This window comes from Spea bombifrons, chromosome 1, assembly GCF_027358695.1.
Source record: "Spea bombifrons isolate aSpeBom1 chromosome 1, aSpeBom1.2.pri, whole genome shotgun sequence".
Classification (NCBI taxonomy): Eukaryota; Metazoa; Chordata; class Amphibia; order Anura; family Pelobatidae; genus Spea; species Spea bombifrons.
This window is the reverse complement of record NC_071087.1, coordinates 12,064,032-12,081,804: the sequence shown is the minus strand read 5'-3', so window position 1 is coordinate 12,081,804 and position 17,773 is coordinate 12,064,032. Positions and strand designations below refer to the sequence as shown.

The following is a 17,773-nucleotide window of genomic DNA, read 5'->3' as shown; positions in this document are numbered from 1 at the left end:
GGGCGACTTATCACAGAATTATACATCACACACACTCCATGTGCTGGTCAGCTGACAAGAACAACTATTAACATCAGAACTGGGTATTCTGTGTACCCACTTAAAATTACCAAAATGATCACCACGATAATGAAAATGTGAAAACCTCTAATGTATGCGCTATAAAAAAAGACTTCTGGGTCCAAAGGCACAAACAGTAAATACATTAATACTAACAAGTGGTTCTAGTGCTATGTTGAGTTCTACTTCCTTGGGAATGCCCAGACATACGTACGAGGACTTGAAACAATTATATACAGAACATTATGTGTTTCTAATAATTCCGCAGAACTATTTATGTAAAGTTTTGGCCAAAAGCTGGGGAGCAGACATCCGAATTTGTGTTCTCCACGGGCAAGAGAGAGGAATAACTGGCAGCGGATTGCTTGCTGGTCTTTGATGAACACTTAAGTTGAGATTTCGCAAACCCAGGGTGGACGGGCTTTTCTGCAAACTCTGAAAAACTTGGGGATACTTGGCAGCATCGTTGTCTGGTACGGAATTCAGAGGCATAATCTCACGTCCTTTTACTCCAAGGGTTGCGGTTTTAGGTTGAATCTTCTGTAATTCGGGGGCCTTGTTTGCTTCTTCAGATAGACCGCGCAAAGCTGCCGGTTGAGATCGCCCTTTTTTCTCAGGATGGGACAGCACATCAGCCAAAGGCGGCTTACAGCCCTGTACGTTTTTGAGGTTTTCTTCATTTTTGACTAGCTGAACTCCTGATCGCACAAGGAAACCACTCTCAGTAAGTCCGAATTCCTTTAATGCCTTATTTCTTCTCAGTTCCTGACAGATCTTTAGTTGTCTCAACTCTTCCGGCAGATCGTAGCTGGAGAACTATAGAAATTAACACAATATCATCATGGAGGGTGAGCTGACATGAAAAAAAAAAAAAAAGCATGCATAAAACGTATTTAATCCTTTACATTTACCCCCCAATAGACATCACGTATGTCCTCAAACACAGTACCATGACCACCATTAAGGTCTACGGGTACATCAAGCTTTTTATTTTATCTCCCGGCCACCACACAGGAGATTAGGACTTTCCCGTGTCAGCAGAAGCTTCCCAACAACAGATCCGGTGTAACTGTGCTATAGTGTCAGAGGCAGAAACCGTTTATCCCTCTTCCGAAAAAATAAAAACAGAAGGTATATGTCAGATGTCAGATGTCAGTGTAAACATACTTTACAATATTACTGCGTCGAACATCTTATACCGTCTATAGAAAGGGCAGTGAAGCTGTGTAATCAGTGCTATGAATACCATCAATTTCATAAGAAAATGGAAATATAAATATAATCAGCAAGCACCATACCGGAGTTGGGCCCAGTCCATCCAAAGTTCTTAGTTTGTACACACTGAGATACCGGCTGACCAAGGAGGCAAAGTCTGACATCATGGCATCCACCATGGCTAACTGAAGTGGCAAGAGATGGATCACTTCCAGGGATAGTAGCTTTAGGAAAGGCACAGGCATGGGGCGCATAAACCAAATGTTCGGAACATCCTATACATCAGAGAAACAAAAGTTTCAGTATTAATTCCAGCAAAAGAAAACTGCTTAATTATGCATCTAAAGGTGAACTGTCAATACCTGATGTCTTATCAAAAGCAGCTCTGGGCAGCAGGCACACCGAGAGATGCTAGGATACCAATTACAATTTGGAATTTAAATAATTTTTTTTTATTGTTAAAAAATTTTTTTTTTATGGTTTGGTCCCACTACGGCCCTCCAACTCCTTGACCACAATTCATCCCCTGCTGAACGTCTAGCCTCATCCTAATGGTACTTTTGCCCCACCGCCACATTAAACTACCTCCTTCCTGTTAACATCCCTTTCTCCCACATTTTCACTCCCTCTTTCATGCATTTTTGATTAGTTTATCATTGAGTGTAAATTGAATTTTTTTTATTAAATATTCCAATTTCCACCTTAACAAGTTGATCCTTGCTCGCCAGGAAGGAGACTTGTAAGGGTAGCATGTCCATATATCTGACCAAGCACTTGTCCACAGTACACGTACAATGTGGCAGAAAGCCACCCGTGTCCTTGTAAAACAGACACACATCCGCCACCTATCAGTGGGATGCATAAAACAGTTAGTAACAAACATACAAAGTCAGTAATTCACCAAATAACACAAATATTTGGACTAACACTACCTGCGTGTCAAAGACATTGGAAAGAATCACTCCGTACTGGTGTGAAAGGCAGTCTGAAAGGCTCCGGCAGTCATGGATCACCTGTCAAAGTCACGCAATAAGAAAACCACGACTCAGCTCAAAAGACAACACTCTCACAGAATAACGATACAGAATGCTCCACATTTTACAAAACTGGAACAAACGCTGAATCATTTTTGTAAAGATATTGCAGGTTCTTCTAAGACGTTCACAGTATTTCCAAGCAGTTTACAACATTTTCCAGCCAAAACAGCAAAAAGACTAAAACCGCTATTACCATTATCACAACACATTTCATCCACAAAAGGGACAGCAGATTCTGTAGCACTTTTATAATGGGCAAACGTCAAAATTAAGCATTAAAATTGACAAGGAAATTCATACACGTTAAGATACGCTGGTACAGATGAAGGTACTGTTCTTGTGTGCTTACAATCTATCACCATCTCCATAAACACTGTAGTCCTCATATTTAACAGGGTTACATGTTTGCATAAAACACCAATTATGTACAAAGGACTGCTGTTACATAGTAATTAAGATTTAAGAGATATAGTCCCATCAAATTCAAGGGCATTCCTCTTGACCTCAACACCCCATCTATACACATAGTATAAGAACACTGACATTTGGCCTTTGAGACCAACCTTTAAAATGCTTTTGTCCTCCAGCACTGACTTTAATCCATTTTTAAAGACTGGCGGTCCCATGACGACAATATCAAACAGGTAGACTTTACTCTTACTCGCCACCTACAAAGGGAGAATGAGAACAAAATGTGATGAAAAGTACCATTTATGAAAGTTTGGGCTTTTTCGGTTTACCTCCAAAATCTACATATCCAAATGTCTGCACCTGACGTATAGAATTTCAGCCCCGTACGAAGATTTACCAACAGTCCAAGAGCATAATGGTTCTATAATGACTAACATGATACAACGTGCCACCACAAGTAGATTGGGGAATCTCAGGCATTATTAATATGTTGTCATTTTTTGTTAGCGGTGCTGTAATGAACACTATACTGTCCCTTTAACACACATTCTTGGTTTAATAATTCAAGTCCACACAGCAATTTTTAGATAACGGTATAAGACATGACTGGGTGTAGATAAAGTCAACAGTGGTAAATGATGTCCCCCAAAACAAGAACCAGCTGCGTAGCCTTACCTGAAGCCAGCAAAGTTTCCCATTCCGACACATGTTAAACCCCGCAGCAGCCACGCCAAGAACCTTCTGCCTCTGTAGGTCTTGGATCTAATAAACAAAATTAGATTTGGACTATATGAAATTCGCATTTTATGGGAACTTTATAGCAACTATGAGTACATAAACGGTGGCTGATTTTCTTAAAGCAGGAGAAATACCCAACAACTGGCCAATTTTAGAATCAGCATCATGGATTTAGATAAAGAAGATCAATCTTATGTAAAGTAAGAATAGTATTACAAGCGTGATACATATTCAAAAATCACAAATTAAAAATAGACAGTCACAAAAACTATGGCAACATAAAGCCACTCCAAGGTCCAAAACGAGAGACTGCTTTTATGTTGCCATAGTTTTTGTGACCCCCCCCCAAAACCAACATGAGATGCACTGATCTGTAGCTTACTTACGGCAGGGAAAAACAAGGGCTTAAACTTGTCAATTACGGTGTATTGCACGTCCTCCTTCTCAACTACGGAAAAAGAAACACCTTTAGCAAAAAAATATAATAAATCTTAAATCATTCAATTCACTCAATGTCGGCACTATTAAAATCATTATTATTTAAGAAACATTTCTCATTACCGGCACTAATGACGTTCTCTACCGCTGCTGTAGTCTCCTGTTGACAGCGGTCTAGAAGCACATCTTTTTTCACATTGCGTTCTTTTGTGTCTGTTAAAGGTTCCTCTTCAGGAATAATTACCCTGCAAAATACAATAGTCTCTCCTCATTACATAGAACCGCACACATGCCAAAATATCAAATGACCTTGCGACGTCCTTGGCACGAATCCTTAATGTTGACACAGCAACGTTTCCATGTATTAAGTTTGAATATTTATCATTTTGAAAAAAGGACATTATCTCAACGAAAGAAGTGCTTAACAAATAATGGATTAAACCTGAAGAAATACTTAATCAAAAATCAGCAAAACCACATTGATTTTTTTTAACCCCAGGCACATGCCAGGCACATGACGGAAAAACATCCCATTGGCGACAATTGACATACGGGTGTAAAATGTGATCTATGATCGCTTTCTTCACCCAAATGGTGTTGCTGTAATGGCTCGATGTTAAGGCATTCAGCAACACCAAGATCGGCGGCGGCGGCAGCAGGGGCCACATGTGGCCCCTCCCCCTGGCATCAACATCTGACATATATTGTATTGCGGCAGACGCCCGATTTAAAAAAAACCTTAGGAGGTGATCAATGAGTTATAAAAAAAAATACCGCCACAAATTTTGACAAAGGCTGGTGGCAAAATTAGTTCATGGAAAGGGTTAAAATACCATCATTTGAAATACTCTGGGGTGTCTAGTTTTCAAACATATATGGTTTGATAGAGTAAGTTGCATTGGACGGCTTCAAAGGTGTCCCAAATAGGACACGGGGCAGAATTTTCAACATGTCAAAATTTTATGTTGAAAAACTGAGTTAGACATGCCCCAAATGTGGCCTATTACCCCCCAAACAACCTGGCAAACCTATGCATGTGGGTATCACTGTACCCAGGAGATGTTGTATGTTGTTCATACCTGAAGTAAAAGTGTGTGTGTGGAAAAAAAAAATGCTAATAAATTACTATTACAAAATCATTTTTTAATGATTTAATTGAATTGTTCGGCTTCAATGATGTCCCAAACAAACTTGCCATATAAACGCACAATTTTTTTTTTTTAAATTGGTATTTCTAAACTCAGGAGGAATAGTACAAATCTATTTAGTAGGTTTTTTCATTAACTTTTATAGAGTAAAAGATTTTTCAAGCAAAGGCCAGAAAAAGCCTTTTTTCTCAACTTTTCACCATATATTATACTTTTTTTTATAGTTAATTATGATACAATCAAAATAATGGCATCTAAACAAGACAATTACAGCTAAACACAAACACTGCAGAAATGTTAAAACAGCCATTGTCACGAAGGGGTTAAACAATGTACTTTTCCAGGACATTATATATGTTACCGTACCCCCCCTACAAAACGCCACATGCCTACCTTCTCACTCCTCGCCTCTCTGGCTGTATTTCCACTGCCAAAAAAAATAAAAAATAAAATTTAAATACACACAGTGCATAAGTTAGGGGCATTTTCCTTAAACACACGACATTGCTATTTATACAATGACTTGCTTTCCTGGTAGTTCTTGCGGGTGTCTGATGGACAGAATGGCATAAAGCAGCTCAAGGATAGGCAAAGTATCCAAACAAGGACAAAAGTGTCTATGGCAAGGTTTGTGAAGGTCCATAGAACCACCACTACAGACCCCAGTAAATGTACACCATGAGAAATGTTGCTGCCTACCCCTGAATCCATTGCCCCCTTTCATGGCATCTCCAGTGTGTGTATATACTACAAAGGCAAAAAGTGATATTTTATGTATACCATTCTAGGGAATATTGTTCTAGATGAAGCATGTGTGCTTTACAGCTTTACAGGATATATACAGGGATGACTACCCATTTATTTGCGAATCATCAGGAAGTCCTACATATTGTATTTGGAAAATTGTTAATATCATTACCATGTGTAATATCAGACGTTGAGAAGAACTGGATTCCAGGTACATCCCGGTTAGTTGATAAATCCTTAACTACAAAATCAAAGGAGAAAATAGTTCATAAGAACATAAAACACTATTCTTTTTACTTGATCTATTGAGAACAGCCACCTAGTGTAGTTGATATATATATATATATATATCATATAGGGCTGCAACTAACGATTATTTTAATAATCGATTAGTTGGCCGATTATTTTTCGATTAATCGATTAATCGGATAAAAAAAATGAATGTAAATTTTTCATTTATTTAAAATAATTTACTAAACAAATGATGTTAAATACAAACAGCAGAATAAAAAAACTTTGATAATACATTTCTTGTCTTTATTTCCCAACCAGCCCCCCAATATATGCACATTTGAGCCCAGGCTTGCTACGCTGCCTCCCAGACATGCCATGCTGCCCCCCCACATATGCCACGCTGCCTACCACAGCACTCGACGCTGCCTCCCACATATACCACTCCACGCTGCCTCCCACATCTGCCACTCCACGCTGCCTCCCACATATGCCACTCCACGCTGCCTCCCACATATGCCACTCCACGCTGCCTCCCACATCTGCCACGCCATGCTGCCTCCCACATCTGCCACTCCACTCTACCCCCCACATGCCACTGTGCCTGATACGCCTTATACCCCCTGAAACACCACTCCATCCTCCCCAGACATGCCACCCTGCCCTCCCCACATATGCCACGCCATGCTGCCTCCCACATCTGCCACTCCACAATGCCTCCCACATATGCCACGCTGCCTCCCACATATGCCACTCCACGCTGCCTCCCACATCTGCCACTGTGCCTGATACGCCTTATATCCCCACTCCATCCTCCCCAGACATGCCACCCTGCCTCCCAGACATGCCACTTCTCTACCCCCAGATATGCCACTCTACCCCCAGATATGCCTTATACACCCTGATACACCACTCCGTCCTCCCCGGACATGCCACACTGCCCTCCCCACATATGCCTTATATACTGTATATGCCTTATACCCCCAGATATGTCACTTCACTGCCCCCAGGATTTAGATTCCCCTAAATTAACCCTAAACTCCCCATTAACCATAACTGCCCCTAAATTAACCCTTAACACCCCCTTAACCACAGCATCCCCTAAATTAACCCTAAAGACCCCATCAACCACAGCATCCCCTAAATTAACCCTAAACACACCATTAACCACAACTGCCTCAAATTAACCCCAAACACCCCATTAACCACAGCTGCTCCTAAATTAACCCTAAACACCCTATTAACACAACTGCCCCTAAATTAACCCTAAACACCCAATTAACCATAACTGCCCCTAAATTAACTCTAAACACCCCACTAACCATAACTGCCCCTAAATTAACCCCCACCTCCCCTAACTTTCAGTAGCCCAAATATATATATATATATATATATATATATATATATATATATATATATATATATATATATATGTTACAGTGAAAGACCGAAATCTGGAGAATGTTGACATTCACCGGTGAATGTCAACATTCACATAGTCGCTTGGTGTATGTCCGAAATATTTGCTAAATACCCTTATTTCTTACTTACACCGGCCAATGTCGACATTCACCAAGTACTAATGGTGAATGTCGGAGATTTATATTTTCTTCTCCGTATTTCAGTGGCGATCAAATATCACAAGGGTGACGTAACTTTTTCGCCTCTCTTTCCGAGAGGAGTGACCAAGAACTTAAAACAAACAGCACATTTCCAATAAGAAAAGAAAATATAATATTAATAATAAAAGGATTCAATTATGTGATTAGAAACTTATTTATTGCAACAACTTAAACTATTATGACATTTTGAATTACACAGAAGTCCCTTGCTTTTGCAACTGCATTTATTTGTGGAACACTTCCTTTTGCAATGACAGCGTGTATAGCCTTGCCCGCCGCTTCTCGAATTAGCTGCAGCTGCTTCTCTCAGCCCTCGGCTCCTCTCTTTTTGACCTCCACCAGAGCATATCTGTGATTGTCGACATACACCGGTGAGGGTCCGAATGTAACATAATGAAATGAAATATTCCATCTTTCACCGACGTATTTGGTATGTGTTGACATTCACCGGTGAAAGTCGACATTCACCAATTTCGGTCTTTCACGGTAACATATATACTTACAGTTAGATGAGTGTCACAGCCATGTGGTTCTGGCCTGGAGAAGGAAGGGGCGGGGCCAGTTGTCACAGTGATTACAGGGAGGGGGAGTAAGTAGGAGCTGCTGCTGTGAGACGGTGAGTCAGACTAAACGGATTATATAATGAGGGGGATTTTTCAGAGCGTTTGCTCTGAAAAAACCCTCATTTTATAATCGATAATAATCGATTCAACTAATCGATAATGAAATTCGTTGCCAACGAATTTCATTATCGATTATTATCGATTTTATCGATTAGTTGTTGCAGCCCTAATATCATATATACACACACATTTTATAAATATATATTAAATAAACAACCATTTGCGTCTTTACAAATTGCTTGTGTTTAAAATGACATTTTCAATCAAAATGCTGTTTACTAGATTGCAGTAAACTACAGAAGCCTTGATCTAATCAACAATATTCCGGAGTTGTTGTATGTTGGACTACGTTGTTCATCAGTGGTCTCCATGCTAAAAAGCTTTACAAAAGCAACACCATTAGATGAGATCTATTTTTTTTTGTGAGAGGGTTCAGGCAGCAAAGCAAGCGGACATTTGAAACACTTGGCTATTATCGCACTGCTTTAATTGTGGGGTATATAAAGCATGATGGTATTGTCACAATACATTTTTCCAGACTGGTTCAGACTGTTGCTGACCGGCGTGTATAGATTTTCTAACAGCAGGAATTGCATAGTGGGATACGCTGGCATACACTTCTCTGTATGCTCAGAAAGCATTTTCCACACATGCACAAGGTGGTCTGAACAGACCCCCACCGCAGCATTCAACAAGCCAGCGCAGGACAGGAGGCAAGTATATCAGGGAGATGTGTTCAGGCGAATATAAACATTTAAAGGCACTGTGCAGCTATAACATGCATTAAAGTGCATATGATGGGTGGAACGTCCACTTAATATTAGATAAAAATGAAGGGCCATTTTTCCAAAGTTATATTCATGCATAATGTCCCTTCACTTCTAACTTAAATGGATAACGAATTGGCTTTGTGCTCGATTGCTTGTTCTCTGGATTATCACGGTTCATCACTTAGAATTACCTCTGCTTAACAGAACAGTGTGATCACCGTCAACATTTATTACGAGCCCCTTAAACACGCCATCGGATGTGGTAAGTTTTATCGTCCGTCCTACAATTCTGCTCCAAAACCTGGGGTCTTCATTAAAGTCCATACGGTCATCTTCCCACCTGCCAGTCAGAAAATATATAACGTGATATAAAGGATTAAATAAGCCACCTTCTAGGAAATAAACAAAAAGGTAAAAATAATGCATGGAAATTTTGTAATACTTTAATTTTGAGCAGTTACACATTACAATAAATAGAATCAGGTGTGCAGGTAAAGGGGCTATCATGGCATTTTATTATTTCCAGGTAATAAATATTATGAATTTCACCTTAACTCCCTTCCAAGGATCAAGAGCTCTGGGTTACTTCTGTTCGAAATGAGCACATACTGGAAATGTGATCTTTTCTCATAGTCATTATGTGAAGTTAGTATTATATTTATAACAGTAAAAAGGAGGCACATGCCCACCTATCGGCAAAAACATTTTATTTATATTGCATACCTATGTTTTTACCAAGTGGTCAGGTTCAAAGAAATACACAGTTGAAGACTGAAGCTTCCATACACCTAGACTAAGGACATTCAAACTCCACACATTTCACTTTGCCATGTATTTCTTTGCAAGTCAATGACAGCATCTACCCTGCTTACAGCAGGGGTCATTTAAAACAATGGATCAGAATTCTCTCAGCTTTATTTCACTGTATCAGAATTCCAGCGGGTTGAAGTCAGCATACACCAAGTCGACTGCGTCTTTAAACAGTCTGGAAGATTCCAGAGATTTACGTAACGGCGTTTTAGGATCTTCTGATTGGCCGATTGTCATGGGAACCTTCAAGCAACTCAGCCAAAACATCAGAAAAAAATAAATATATAAAACTGACTTCCTTCATTCAGGGAGGAGGCACAAATTAACTCCCAGGGCTCAATGTACTTTGGTCAGAGAGGTTCAACTGAACCCAAAGACAACAACAAAGGAGCTGGTGAAAGGGCTGGAGGCAACAGCTACCAAAGTACACTACATGGACAAAAGTATTGGGACACCTGACCATTACAGGGGCTTTGATGACATCGCATTCTAATACATTTCCGCAAGAGTTTCTGTGGGAATTTTTGCCCATACATGCAGGCGGTGTGAAGTCAGACGGTGATGTTGGACGAGACGCCCAGCTCGCAATTAACATTAGAGTTTGTCCCAAAGTTGTTTGATGGGGTTGAGGTCAGGGTTCTGTGCGGCCCCAAGCAGCTGGACAGGGAACCAACCAAAGGAGCACCGCAGCCCTGCAGAGGGTTTCTCCTGGGGAATGATGTGCAGAGGAGGAGGACTAATGTAACAATGTTTTAATGAATACATGCGCAATGTAACATAACCTGTTATAAGATGTGTGTGTGTGTATATATATATATATCACTATTGATAATGGCATGTTAATGTTACATTGCACCTTTAACCCTCACTTGCATTCACTGCCACATTCCAGTAGGGTATATATGTATACATATCACATACTACCCCTTTAAATACAAACGTACGTGACATACACGATGTACCGAGGACACGTTCTGATAGCACACTTACGCGTCCATCATGTAGGAGCGGCTGTGTACACAGCCCGGGAGCGCCCCCGCGTACAATAACCCGTTATCCACTGCAGATTCCCGCCAGAACGCCGCTCCACAGACAGCCGCTCGTCGCCCAACACGCGAACTCGCCCCGAACACGCCTCTCTTCCGTCACGTGACTACCACATTCCCGGGAGCTGATTGGCACGAGACTCTCATAGGTCCATTATTCTGACAGAGCGTTGAAGCCAATCAGCGGAGCGTACCATGCCTCTGAAGAACCTGGAGGCGGGCTTTAGGAGTTACGTCACGCTAAGAGTGCATGCCCTCGTTAAAATGAGAAAGGAAACGCGTAGAACGGCAGGAGGCTCGGTGGCTGCAAGGCCTCCCTACTGCTGCTGCCCCAGCGCTAGTCGGTGTAAACGGCACTTCTATCATGTATTCATCACTCCTGTCATGTTTCTACTCTGTCACGCCGCTTCCTTTCTTTTAAACAGTCCTGTTTTTTTGTATAATATATTCTCAGGCAGCTGCATATCAGCCATCTAATTGTAAAATACATATACATGTATCCTGATAATAGAATAGCTTAGTCTTAATCACTGGGTGATCTGACACTCTGGCTAATGAAAGTCTATGGAGTAACAGATTACATTAGCATTGCCATAAATAATCAGTGTGATGATTGAGCAGGAATCTGCAGATCAAGGGAGTTCTTTTTTTATAGTTGGCATAGACACGGGTAGAATTCACATCACTCCTGCAGTGAGAGACGGTCGGTGACCAGATCGCTGTCTGCAGGCAGGCACCGCTCACTAAGAGAACCGCCCGTAAACTTGTAAAGCGCAAGACTGCGTCTCAAACTCGTGCAATCGTTGGAAAGAAAAATACACAAAAACTTGAAGACACCAAGATTATATATATATATATATATATATATATTTTTTTTTTTTTTTGCACTTTAGCGTCTTAAAAAAAAATAATAATATATGTTTATATTGTGAATATAAATTACTCTAGTTAAAATATAACCCGTTTAATGGACGTTAGCATTGCTATAGGTAGATTTAGGTACCAAATTTGCCCGATGAAGACAAATATGTCCCGACCCCCAGCACTCAATGGGGTTAAAACTGCGTTGAATGGAATGCCCAAACTGTGAAATAGGACGGCGCTGTAAGGATCGATGATAAACTACCGGAACGCGCGATCGATACTTATTCTCTGAGTGGAACACCACCTTTAAAATGACCAGCCTTTAACTATAAAAGCCATATCGTATACGAGCTTAAATAATGATATTCACCGGTATTCTGCCCCGGCCCGACATAACGGGGGCACGCGGATGCTGCGTTATTTTGTAGCAGACCATATGATTATTTTTTTTAATTTTTTTTTTTAATTTTCACATAGCTGCCTGGTTTCCAAACCCCAGAAAGAACACGCAGACACACGCGGAGGAATTTTAACATCTTGGTTTTTTCATATTTATATTTTTAACATGCCTCTTTAAAGAAAACATTACAGATGGCTACATGGAAAGCAGTTACATATTTGTTGTTTGGATTTGGACAAGATAAATTACCCTAAAAATAATAATAAAAAGTTTAAGTAAATAAACATTACACAGAAATTTCGATCACAAGTCACAGAAATCGAGGGAGTTTAGAGCAATCTCGTGGAGGCAGAGAATAGTGTAATCCGGATTGTGTGAATTGGAGTCACATCGAAAATCCGCATTGGAGATACAACTAATACCCAGAATTACATGTTTAAACAAAAAAAAAAAAACAAAACAAAAAAAGCACAATATTTCCTAATTGTTATAAAGTTATCTTAAAAAACCTGGAAGACCTGAAGGAGGAGCAGACTTATATTTAAACCCCTGTGGCCCTTGCCATCCATCCATCCATCCATCCATCCATCCATCGTTAGGCAGAGCGGGGCCCATTGTATGTATGTACTGAGGGGGTTAATGGGATGATCTGCATTAACATCTTTCCCCGGGGGGGGCGGGATTTGCCCACCTATGGATTTGGGGTTTGTGCATTTAATCATGGAGTCGTTTTGCCCGTAACATTAAGACAAGTACAGGACCCCCCCCCCAAAAACACAACAGTAAATGATTGGGGCTACTGTTCCAACGAGTAACCCCCTCTAGACATCTTACACCTTGACATAAGTTCATACGCAACCCGTCCTGTTTTCCCTGCTATAATGCCACCTGGCACATTAGAAGGAAGAAGTTTAATAAACGTCAGCAGGTAGGGCGGCCGGAAGCGTTACCCCGTTTACTGCCAGGCAATGGCACTTGGACAGCGAGTTTGTTTAAAGCAGCAGTCCCACTTCGAAGCGCATGGAAGGAGCTGAAAGGATTGTGTGTTTTGCGCGAGGTGCACAACGCTCCTGGAACGTGTCGTCCGTACTGAAGGAACGCTTTGTTTTCTGTCTTTTTAATTTTTTTAAATTAAATCTTTCACCATGGAAACCGTGATTGCAACCAATAGATGTGTATTAGGTGGCTTTTTCATGGTCATGTTATACAGATATTATGTATTTAGAATTACATATATTATATACACAAGCATAAATCATTAAGGGGGTTTCATTATGTGTGGAGATAGAAGCGATTGTGTATGTATGTCTTGGTAGAACCTAAGTGGAACTGCACCTTTGATTCACAGTGCAGGCGGTCTCTCCCTTTATAACAGAAGGTTAATCATCAAAAAGACCCGATAAGCAGAAAGCAACCCGAGAGCGCATGTCTTCTCCACGCCGTGACCAAAGTGAAAGACCGAGTCTTAGCCACCCCATAGACTTAAACACAGACACCATCCCAATGCTGAACAAATATTACCATGAACGTAAAAAAAAAAAAAGGTTACGAGGTTTCAATATAACCCATCATGCCTCATCTGCCGCTTGTGCTTAATAGAGATACGTACGTTATATTAACCAGCATGCACCATGTTCTCGTTATTTAGATCTATCACTGAGAAGCGTAATACAGAGGAGATGAGACGTATATAATGGTGTAACGAGTTAGCTGGCAGGTTAGGGGAAAGGTAATATTAAGGTATCTTAACCAGCTGCCAGCAGCAGATACAGACCTATTTCCTACTATCTAGGAACGTTGTTTAACGAGTACTTATTTTATATAAATATTAATCTTAGCGTCTTTTTATTTATTTTTTTAAAGAAATCACCTGCTATTCCCTGATTTAAAGATAAAGGACAGCAAAAAAAATATATATATATAAAAAAAAAAAATTAGAAACACTGGAAATATAGATCAAAAAAAGAATAGGGAATATCAAAGGCCCCAAAGAGATTAGCTTTTACCATAAGAGGAGGCACGGGTTCTGTTCCGTATCCACCTTCTATCACAGAATGTGTGCATGCATGTATATATGTATGTATGTGTATATGTGCGTGAATGCGTGTGTGAATGTGTATATGTGCATGAATGCGTGTGTGAATGTGTATATGTGCATGCATATCTGCTAAAACTATAATCTGAGTTTGCAGTGAAATCACTCTTCATCTCACCTGCTGAATTCAGACGCTATTTGGTTTCAGGGCAATGGCCCTTCATACTGCATATTTAAACTACGCATTATGCAGAGTCATCTCAACACCTTGTGCAGGATACTCTAATCATCTCCGGACCTCCACAAAACTTAGATGATATAGACAAAATTGTTTATCCCACTTCAACTCATAGTTTACTATATCTTCATGGGGGGGGGGGTCTTGTAGAAATGCGATTTTTAACCCCTGCAAACTCTTCAAAAGGAGGAATCGCCACGTTCTAGCAGTGCTTTCATAAACCCTAAGTATGCATTTCCCTGCTCAAAAATATAAAAAGCACATGGGAGGATAGACATTGGCAGCAGAGGGGTTAACCAGAAAACATAAAAAAATATAAAATAAATAAAAATAAATCAGATATGTAAAATATTCTTTTAATTAACAAAACATATTCTGAAATCATACAAACAGTACACACAAGCCTTCCCAGGGCCGAGTCTCCTATGTGATGTGAAGCAAATGAATGGACTATGTATTTAACTCTAGGAGTGCCAGAAGGGTCATGCACAAACTGATAATACACCCCTCTGGCAAACAAAGGGCCAAGCATCAATTTGTGCCCAGAATAATAATAATGAAAATAAAAAAATTATATAGAATAATAAAACTGAATAGAAGCTCTTGGCCTATCTGTTCCCTTTAACACGGTGTAAAGTTTAAAATGCCGCTAATACCGACTGGAGCTATAAAAACCTTCAGTCTCTTGCAATAAAATTACAGACACAGTTTTTGGTATAATAGATTTGCGTCTGTAATACATACACACACGCACACGCGTGTATACGTAGCACACGCACACAGATGTATTATACTACACGCATTGGAGTGGTACTAATATGGCCTTTTTGTACAATACACTTTTTAGTGAAAATATACATCTTAACATAATTCAAGTACAAATGTACAAAATCTGTAAACGCGTACAGAATTATTTTGTTTTTTTTAATTTATAATACACCTTTACAGTTCATAGATACAATAAAATATTTGCAGTTTTACTCTGTAGGATTTTATTTTTTCCTTTTTTTGGCTATAGGACAGTGGTTCATGGTCATGGGGCTTCTTCTTCATCGTCGCTGTAGGAAGATTTAAAACAGACCTGTGGAAGGAAAAACAAGTGTACAGTATTTGTAAAAAAATAATTATATATATACACACACACACACACACACACACACACACACACACACACACACACACACACACATACATACATACATATACACACACACAGCACAAAGCATAATGTGCGTATCCCCCGAATTAAAGAATTGCCCCGTCTCTGGTGTTTACAGCCGAATGGCGTAGGGTTCTAGTAGCGAATGCCATCCCGCAGCACAGAGGTGTTTTAGACGCGTCGGTCGCTGGACACTCACCCCTCTTCGGAACAGCCGATGAAAGAAGCTCCTCTTTGGTCTAATGTTCGGTTTGCTTACATCCAGGTCTGGGCACAAGCAGCCGTCCGTCTCATACACATTGATGTCTTTAAAACACTCTGTTTCAATCATCTGCAGAGAGAAAAGGAGACGCTATACGTGACGCGAACACTAAACCAAGAACGCCATCGAAAGCCTTTCTACGCGAAATGGAGAAACTGCTTTATTGAGATATTTCTTACTACAAAGCTACATTATAAAGACGGCACGGGAAGCAGAAGAGGTAACGAGACAGATACTTTCCAGTTACAGCCCGGGACAGCCGCAAAGAGCTAACAGAACCGCAAGCAAACTGATGAAAGATTCATGATATTGTTTGGCGACACTTTGTTTTGCGGGATCTTTATGCAGCCATTTTTGCAAATTACATTCTTTTGTATATTATCAGGTATAAAGGTAGGAGGACGACAATTTCATATTAAAAACCCTCCAGTTATGAACGAGCAATATATTGTATAAAGACAAGTATCACACGCCGATGGCTTTATTTCACGTGTAATAGCTCTTAATGGATCCATCTCAGCAGCGTTCAGGCAATTATAAACTTCTTATCCGAATAGCTGCTAGCGATTTAACCATCACAATGTATATATTATACGTCATACAGAGGACCCCATCGTCCACGCTCCCAGTTCATTTAACAACGCAGGACTCGCAATACCTCTTCCTGCCAGGGGATGGAGACACAGCCTGTTACAAACTTCGAATAGAAATCATCATCCGTCGTGTCCAGGTTAACCCCTTTCACCGTAGAAAACTGCTCAATATCCAGCACGTCCTTGCAATATACAGCTCGCGGCTAGTCAACGAGAGACAAACATAACGCTTACATCAAACCAATTTATATATCATACATATAACCAATAATATATTGAGGAAAGATTCACCTGCAGGTGACGGCCAGTTTTGGTATTTAAAATTATAATATATATATATATAAATAAAGATGTATCCTACAAGAAATAGATTGTGGCTCGTCCATGTCTAAGTGTCGCCTGATAACTCATTCTCAGTGTTACGCATAGGCGTGAACAGTTCTCAAACATTGTTATCCATTTATGATCCACTTAGGTCAGAGACAGCAATGACTATTCCATCCAGAAATGAACATAATGGGCATCCAGCACCAGTTGTATTTGGTCCATCCTTCAGGCCATGCTTCACTTTATAAAGACATACAGAGCTCTGGCAGTAAAGGTTATAAAGAAGCACATCAAACATCTACTCACATCAGGAGCAAACGGGGGATCCACCATATTCGCTTCCAAGCGTTTAAAATTGATGTTCCTGAATATCGGATGCTGTTTTACGCCATTTGCTCCATCTCCTTGGCAGCCCAGTCTCTGTTTAGGGTCTTTTGTGAGTAACTGGGGGGAAAAAGCAAGAATGAGTCACGTTATTTTGTGGGCTACTTGGTACTTTACTTTGAGATCGGCTGATTTCCAGCAGAGATATCCGTTAGCATTTAGTTCAAGGGTAACCGCCTACCGGCGCTGGCATTAAAGACCTACAGTAAAGCAACCTTAACACAACGGAAGAAGTCTCCCCTCTTAAAGACTTTAAGTAGATGGGCACGCTCTCAGCAATTTACAAACCTGTTGAGGTTGGGAACGTGTGCATATATCATGCAATCTATATTTTCGGGTAAAAACATGCCAATATTGTGATTTCACTGTCTCGAAGTGCCTTGCATGGTGAATAGCCAGAACAGAGTCTTCTTTCAAGAAAAATCTCTGCCAGCTCAGCCCTCCTTGAAGGAGAAGCTCGTTGAGTCTCATCTCTCATACAAACCCCCTCCCCCATGTACGTGAATCCATCCCTGAAGGATAAAGCGGGTGATAATGTCTGTTTTGTGCAAACTTTATGATAGAACAAACGGCAGTGATGAGCGAGGGATAACGCGACACCGCCGGCCGATACGG

General features: G+C 40.4%; 2 protein-coding genes across 2 annotated transcripts in view; both read right to left on the bottom strand.

The window, feature by feature from the left end:
• Positions 1-330: 330 nt before the first annotated feature.
• Positions 331-9,364, bottom strand: LOC128475505 (piRNA biogenesis protein EXD1-like). The gene is made up of 11 exons (XM_053457945.1): positions 9,232-9,364; positions 5,967-6,035; positions 5,441-5,474; positions 4,023-4,144; positions 3,848-3,909; positions 3,399-3,485; positions 2,876-2,980; positions 2,208-2,288; positions 1,977-2,120; positions 1,359-1,550; positions 331-876 (listed from the first exon to the last, which is right to left on the bottom strand). The coding sequence occupies exons 1-11, from the start codon at positions 9,362-9,364 to the stop codon at positions 331-333; spliced, it is 1,575 nt and encodes a 524-aa protein (XP_053313920.1).
• Positions 9,365-14,773: 5,409 nt separating this feature from the next.
• Positions 14,774-17,773, bottom strand: part of GRK4 (G protein-coupled receptor kinase 4) — a 67,379-nt gene continuing 64,379 nt past the window's right edge. The window contains exons 13-16 of the mRNA XM_053458212.1: positions 17,081-17,218; positions 16,513-16,650; positions 15,792-15,923; positions 14,774-15,514 (exon numbers count right to left, since the gene is read on the bottom strand). Coding sequence (XP_053314187.1) covers positions 15,467-15,514; positions 15,792-15,923; positions 16,513-16,650; positions 17,081-17,218 — 456 coding nt within the window. The 3' untranslated portion in view covers positions 14,774-15,466. The remainder of the gene's footprint in view (positions 15,515-15,791; positions 15,924-16,512; positions 16,651-17,080; positions 17,219-17,773) is intronic.